At 36.0% G+C, this 7,343-nt stretch overlaps 1 protein-coding gene across 1 annotated transcript; it reads right to left on the bottom strand.

Moving 5' to 3' along the window:
- Positions 1 to 1,300: 1,300 nt before the first annotated feature.
- LOC125471664 (ATP-citrate synthase alpha chain protein 1-like) lies at positions 1,301 to 5,060 on the bottom strand. The gene is made up of 13 exons (XM_048572352.1): positions 4,900 to 5,060; positions 4,676 to 4,782; positions 4,070 to 4,246; positions 3,793 to 3,954; positions 3,556 to 3,636; positions 3,321 to 3,372; positions 3,121 to 3,235; positions 2,919 to 3,000; positions 2,376 to 2,471; positions 2,166 to 2,267; positions 1,938 to 2,054; positions 1,711 to 1,827; positions 1,301 to 1,594 (listed from the first exon to the last, which is right to left on the bottom strand). Exons 2-13 carry the CDS (start codon positions 4,772 to 4,774, stop codon positions 1,523 to 1,525), a joined length of 1,272 nt encoding a protein of 423 aa, XP_048428309.1. The 5' UTR covers positions 4,775 to 4,782; positions 4,900 to 5,060; the 3' UTR covers positions 1,301 to 1,522.
- Positions 5,061 to 7,343: the final 2,283 nt, after the last annotated feature.

Genomic DNA, 7,343 nt, shown 5'->3' with positions numbered 1-7,343 from the left:
AATGATTAAGCAACTAAGAAACCACATAATTCAAATTAAGTACCTGTAAGAATTTTGACCACGTATAACATTTGGTTGGTTCATGTTTTTTCTTGTGATGTTTTGCTGTTTGACTCAATAAATCACAGATGCTGCTAATGTTGGGATGAGAGGCAGTGCAACAATCTGTCCCAAGAAAAATTACAGCTTGAAATTGCACTTGTGTTAAATACTCAGCCAAAAGATATAAGTTCAGCTTAGAGATTATAATCATGCTACCAACATTTGACCCAAAACTGAAAGGAAAAAAGTTGAAATTCCATGCCATGGCACATAGGAGATGATCGATAAAGCAAACTCTGCAATTTTTAATTGAAAGATTGACAATGGCTTCAAATTTAACTGAATATCTAAAACAACTTGTAAAGCTAATTATATGGAAGAAATGTAGAGAAAAGCAAAGTGCTTCTACCCCAGGTTTGATGCTTTGCAGATGCAGTGTTTAAAATATTGGTATCTATGGAAGTATCGATATATAAATTTGTTGAAATATCAACGGATATATTGCATATAAATATCGATATTGGATGCTTTCAATAGAAATGTTGGAAATTTAAAATAAAACTTTAGGGAATGTCAAACATTAGTTTGGACGAAATATAAAAGTTTCTTCGATATTTAACCGATATGTCGAAAATATCGACAAAATCTTTTGATTTTGGCCTAAACTTAAGATTTTTCCGGATATGGGATGAAGTTTAGATTTCACCACCCTTTCCATATATTTTTTCTGATTTTTCAGATAGTTTCACGGAAATATCGACAGCGAAGAAATTTCATACACTACTTATATGTAAGACTTAGTTTTCTATGTTCGCCAACGGCTTTCGGAGAGCACCAAAGGTGAGTGTGGATTCTGCTCAGTGCTTGAGGCTCAGGGCACTTGTTTGAAACTTAAAAATTAAATGGGCTAAATATTTAGGTCTTTCTAATTTATTTATTGAAGGGGATTCTCATGTTTTGATTCGGTTGTTGCGTCGCTCCTTTGGCGTCTTTGTTCTTTGGTGCAGGATTTTACAAGTATTTTTACCGATCTTCGGGTTACTCGCCTCGGGGTTTTTTTTTTTCGTGAAGCAAACTTGGTAGATGATGAACTTGCAACGTTTGCGTATCACAACAATGACCTCTAAATTTCCAGTGAATGTGCCTTGTATGCTGTTGTGAGATTTAATGTCCATGGTTGATAGTTATCCCTCTGGGATCTCTTTGCAAGTTTGTTTTCGTCTTTGAAGAAAAAGGGTTCATATGCGCAGAAATGAAATGAATACCAACATAAACTTTTTTATTACGGTAATAAGATCATCATACAACATCGTCATGTTATCATTTACCCATTAGCACGTAAAAACTACATTAACTTGGCTTAGGTTTTTGATAGAACGTAATTGGTTCAAGGATTTAATGAAGACGCGAAACTTGCCACAAAAGAAAAGAAAAGAAAAGGAAAGAGGAGAGCGAGAGTGCGAGCAATCTGAACGATAACTTATGCAGCAGCGGTGATGCACTGAATTGCCTGTTTGCAAATACCTGTCATTGTTGCTTCGGGTCCATAGACCTGCAAGGGAACACAGAAACAGAAGAATAAACGTCAGACAAGTTCTTCGGAAATGAATTTTAGTGGGAGCTCTGCATGTCTGCCTAATCAGTGGAGATTTGAAAAATATTTGGTACCTCAATAGGGAGGCCGACTTCCTCAGCAAGTGCCCGCATTTTTGCAAGCCCCCTCTGGTAGTTGGGGCCTCCTCTCCTGACATAAAGATGCATCTGTGCGGCTTTAAGCTTAGATTCCTGGAGTAATCAAATATGGCATTGTCAATTTTTGCACTTCGAAAGGATAAGAACAGAACAACATTATTCGCCCAAAAAATAAAGGATTTAGACCAGAAGATTAAGCTCACCTTCTCCTTCAAGGCACGAATAATTCCATTGAATGTTGCAGCAACATCGGTAAAGTTAGCAATACCTCCTCCAATTACAAGGGCTCTCTTACGGCCGTCAGGTTCAGAAGTTGCACACTGCACATGGCATAAGATTAGCATTAAACAACAAAATGTGAGGTGCATATGCTTGTGTGGCTTGACGTTTATGAAGAATAATGAAGCAGGGCAAAAATGAATTTTTCTTACATCAATCACAACTCTGGCATACTGCAACACCTCCTCTTCATTGGGTGCTCCACTGTATTCGGCATAGTTTCCAAGCTCATCAGCAAAGCCAAGATCTCCAACCTGACCAAAGAAAATCATTTTGGTGAGAAATTAATGCCAACGAAACAAAATGTCAAAAAGCTGCAGGGCTCAAATCCAGTTAAACTTCTAAATCTTATGTACACACACCGTGTCTGCGTAGATGACACTTGCACCTCCTCCAGCGACCATAGTCCAAATTCGCCCCTTTGGGTTCAGAACTGTGAATTTCAAAGATGCACTTGTCTGCAAGAAAATCACAAATAAACTTAATAAATCAACAATTGCAGGGCTACTAAAATGGATGTTATCCAACGAGATGTGATAAACATTACCAATATGAAATTACAAATGAGAGACATTAAGGACGAGGTCTCCGATTTAAAGAATAAATACAGGCAGACCAGTTAACTGGGAAAAGAGGACCTTTATTTCTCAAAGGTCAGAAAGCTTTGAACTCTATAATACAATCCTAGCAACATGCATTTAGAATTTTAGATAAACCATAACAGCAGGAATCCTGGCTTTTGGGCTACATTGTGAAAATGAAAGACAAACTAGGAATCAGCTGACTTCTTGGTAATGCCAAGAAGACGCAACTTCCTTTCCTAGATAGAAACAAAGGATTCGGAACATCTAGACACATTGTATTTACTGATTATTCACAGAAAATTCGAGGGCTTCTGTGTGTACCTTTTCATCTAGCCCGTGAATAAATTTCTCTGTAGGACTCATAACTCTTCCAAAAGGCATTGGGAATTCAATACTGCCCCACCTGAAACATAAAAATAATGTAAGTTGGTATTGAAAGTGGTTTGCTAAAACATTAGTAAATAGCTTGGCATATACATAACAAAACAGAGAAGGTAAAACAACTGAAGTGAATGAAATGTACTTCTTGAAGTTCTTGAAAGCAGCAGTGTCATCCAGCTCGCCTCTCATATCCAAAGGATATGGCTTTCCATCAACCAATGCGAAAGGATTCATCTCCAGAAAAGTGAAGTCCAAATCTGAAACATAATGATAATTAGCAAAATTGTTCTTACTTCTAACAACTCTAGTACGAAATGGAACGGTCAAAAGTTTTTAACACACCTTGAAATAGAGCAAATACGGCTTTGATAAAGTCCTCGAGTTCTGCTTTGATCTATATTCAGGAATAATAATGGTCAATGATTTTCAATTAAATTAAAATGAACATGAACTCAACAGAGAGATAGCATATGAATGACACATTAAGCAAAATCGAGTACATTATTTGTTTCTTCCTGGTCAGAAGTAAACCATACAGAAATGATACCGAAATACCATATCAATAAAAAGGACTTACCTCCAAGGGTAGGGTTGCAACAAGTGGAGCAGACACTTCTGATGAAAAAGCAACTCCAGTAGGGACAAATATGGTCTTGACCTGCACAAAGTATACTTCTTTTAAACATATGGAGTGTTAAGGTGGACGAATAGAGCTGATAGCAGATGCACTTCTAGGAATTTTTATCTTTTTGTTGAAAATAACAAAGACTAGCATTTGAATAAGAACTTGGTAACAAATTCACATCCAAAATACCTTATCCCAGTTCTCCTCAATGTCAATTCCTCCACATTCGGAGAAGCTTATGCTGTTTCCAAGTCGGTCTGAGACAATATTAAGGTAAAACTCTTCATTGTGGGGAATGAAGGGTTCGACAATGAATGTGGTTATTGGTCCCTTGCAGCCACCCATCTCGACCTGAAACGCCAAAAGAACGAAACATGTAAGCGAAATTCTCGATTCTTACGAAGATCAAATACAAAACACACATAAAGAACTTATGAATTGACGAAACAATGTGAAGATAAAATACCTCTTTGCCAAGGCGCTCCTTCACAAATTGGACAACTTGAGCAAAATCAAGATTCAAGGCAACCAAACCGCTCTTCCCACGCTTTCCGAACAACATGTCAGGCTTCACAACGAGTTTGGAAGATGAAAGCCACGATTCCTTCTCCAGCAGCTCATTGACATCGGTTGTTTCGGTAATCTGAAAAAAACACAATTTAATTACAATTTCCAACATAATTTGTATTCAGAAACATCATATCACTTCTTAATCGGCATCATACAAACAGATTTGTTAAATCTTAAACAACTCAGTTAAGAAAACCAAAACCCAAATGGGATAAAATTTGATCTAAATCAAAACCCTTTTAATGATTAAGTCTATTAAGCTCGGATTAGATCTATAATAAAAACATGATTATCCATAACTAGCATTTAAACAACAGCTTAACCACATAATTTCATTTGATTTATTTCCTAATATCCCAATGACAACGAATAATCTTTCAAATTTTTCGATATGGAGCGCCAAATTCTGAAACTTGAAGATCTAAAAGCTCAACACAGAGTAAATCCAAATCGAAGAAACAATAAAAATTAAAAACTCACAAAAAATAAAAAAAAAACTCACTTGGGCAGATTTAAGAGGCAAATCGCGGCCGGCGAGCCTCTTGAAGTGCTCCTTCAACAATCTCTTGGAGTCGTACTCTCTGATCTTCTTGCGTGCCATTTCTCAACCTGTATTTTTCCCGCACAGATCAGAATCAATTCAATCAAAGATCTCAACTTTTTTTGAATTTGATCAAATGGGGATTTGGGTTTTCAGAAATGCTGGAGGAAAGAAAAAAAACTTACCGTTGAAAAATGCGTGTTAGTTCCGATGAGAGAGGGGGAGAGGGAGATGGAGTTAGGCAGAGGTAGATGCAGAGCAGACTCACAACTGAAATCCACCAGCCAATGGAGGAGTGTATTTATAGCTTCCCAAAATTATAAACGCAAATCTAATTTTCTGTTAATTTGGGGGTTAATTTTTAATTTGATATTTTTCAAGGGTTGGTTGGTGTGGGATTATATTTAATTTTTAGCGGCAACTTAACAGACACATGCGGGCACCTACCGATTTGGACCGGGGAGTCTTCAAGCACAGCCTGTTTTTGTAATTTTGTACTGGATAATGATCCACTGCTTCGCGGAATACGGTTGGTTTCTGTTTTTGCAGGTGGATCACCGTTGATTGTTTGTAGTTTCCTAACATCAGTGTCAAACGCCCCTAGCTCTAGTCCAAAAATGGGAACTTAAATGTGCAGACTTTTATCGTTTTTCTAATAATGTAGAGGATGATGGTTGAATTTTTTTTTTAATGATTTAAATAAAGAGTACAATCGTCAACCGTCATATTATATGGTTTATAAAAAATAATCTAAAAATTTAGGCTATCTGTACCCTGTATATATGTGTGTGTGTGTTGAAAATTGTGCACAATCAAGCCCTCAAAATTTATCTGAAAACAGGAAAATCTGAAAGGGCTCGTTTACTTTAATATTGATTTAGAGAAACAATATTATCATCAAACGTCACATACTGTAATTTACAAAGTATTTAGAAAATCATGGTACACACAATCGGCCCTCAAAATTTATGTGAAAAATAGGAAAATAGGAAAATCTGAAGGGCGTCTTCAAATTCGGTTCGAAAATTTGGTCTCCATATCATAGTTATTAAAATATCGTATGAAAATTTGTGTTGTATGTATGTATATTGTTTAATTTTTTAATAATTGTTACCAACCCCAATCAAAGCTTTTAGCCTTAGTCAACACTATACAGCAGCTCTCCCTAGTTGACTCAGTAAGTGCCGCTACAAGTTGCTAATTTAATTAGTCACTATTGTGTGTTCTTTCTTCCCATTAGGCATTAGCCACAACAAACAAATATTTCTGTATATTGCGGATTGAGGTTTGGGAGGATAACCGTATTTTAACGTTAATTATTATTATGTTAATACGAATTTGTCTACTCGCACGTTATATTTTCATAGCTCGAGCTGCTCATTGTAGCTCAGACACAAAATTTAAATCGTAAAATTTGCTTCGGAAATGAGTCATGTATCCATGAGTTTTAGTTTATATTCAATAGTGGATCAGATAATAAGAATGGTCAAGTTATTTGATATATATCAAGATTAGTTGTGATATGTTTTGTGTGCAACGTGAGAAGTTTATCATTCATATATATATATATATATATATAACCAATTGCCACGTGTGGCAAGAGGCTAATTTTTATAAAGTCGTTTTCGTGTTGGTGTGCACATTTGAATAATGAATCCCATTATTTTATCATATTCATGGGTGGACAGTGGACGCTGCTGAATAATTGACTTGGTGCGTTCATCTTAATTGTTCTTTAATTTGTCTAAATCAAGCTGCAATTGCATCACATATTTCAGTTTTGGTTTTTCACTCTTCCTTATTATAATGTAGTTAGTTTCAAGGGAAACTTATTAGCAATAAATTTGACGGGTTAGATGAACATCTAGTGCAAAATTTACTTTGGGATTGTTTGACGTTAGATACCTTGCTTTCATTGAATTGAAATCCCCTTCGAATCTCTGTATTCGGAGTCATAGAACGCAGAGATCTAGACCACTCATTTTAAATCTTACAACATCTATTAGCCCATATCATTGACTCACCTCATACAAACTAAAGGTTCATATTTCTCTTTCTCACTTAAACGGTCTGAATCTTTATGTCTACTGGCTTTAGACTTTAAGATCTGAAGAGGATGTCCATTCTCTATCATTTAAGTAAATAGAAAGTCAATCCTATACTCTCTTGACATATCAGATCCTTTTATATTAGATTCTACACATTCCTTCTTTTTTGTTTTCGCGGCCAAATATTTACTTTTCTTATCAAAAAGAAAAGGCACGAGGCGGGAGTCACAATTGGCAGCTGTTATTAAGTGTAAATAAATAGGTATCCTGTTTGATTAATTAACTCGGATGTTGTTAATTAGGACTCCAATATTTGCAGGCTTTTGTTGAAATTCTTGAAAAGAGAAGTTTTCTGCCAACTATTCGGAATTTTAGACTAATTAAAAGTACCCGCCTTTTGCTTTTCGAGCATTTTTCCTTGTATTTGAGATCCTGAGTTCAAAAAAGTATCTGCAGGCTCCGCTTAAGTTCAAATATTCGTTCACCAAGTGAAGTTTGTTCACCCTTGCACTAGTTATTGAGACACTCACCGATTGGATAAACCTACCTTGTCTCACGACGGTCTGAACTCGCTTCAACAA

Source organism: the organism of the source record quoted next, unplaced genomic scaffold (assembly GCF_019419815.1).
Source record: "Pyrus x bretschneideri cultivar Hongxiangsu unplaced genomic scaffold, Pyrus_bretschneideri_v1 Contig6, whole genome shotgun sequence".
In the NCBI taxonomy this organism is placed as follows: Eukaryota; Viridiplantae; Streptophyta; class Magnoliopsida; order Rosales; family Rosaceae; genus Pyrus; species Pyrus x bretschneideri.
Note: the sequence above shows the minus strand (reverse complement) of the source record. Positions and strands in the feature narration are given on the sequence as shown.

Bases quoted from the DNA above. Each gene is read 5' to 3' on its own strand.
- LOC125471664 (XM_048572352.1), bottom strand. From the start codon at position 4,774: ATGGCACGCAAGAAGATCAGAGAGTACGACTCCAAGAGATTGTTGAAG. The intron at 4,247-4,675 runs GTGAGTTTTTTT...TGTTTTTTTCAG, and splicing joins TGCCTCTTAAATCTGCCCAA to ATTACCGAAACAACCGATGT. The intron at 1,595-1,710 runs GTACCAAATATT...GTTCCCTTGCAG, and splicing joins AAGTCGGCCTCCCTATTGAG to GTCTATGGACCCGAAGCAAC.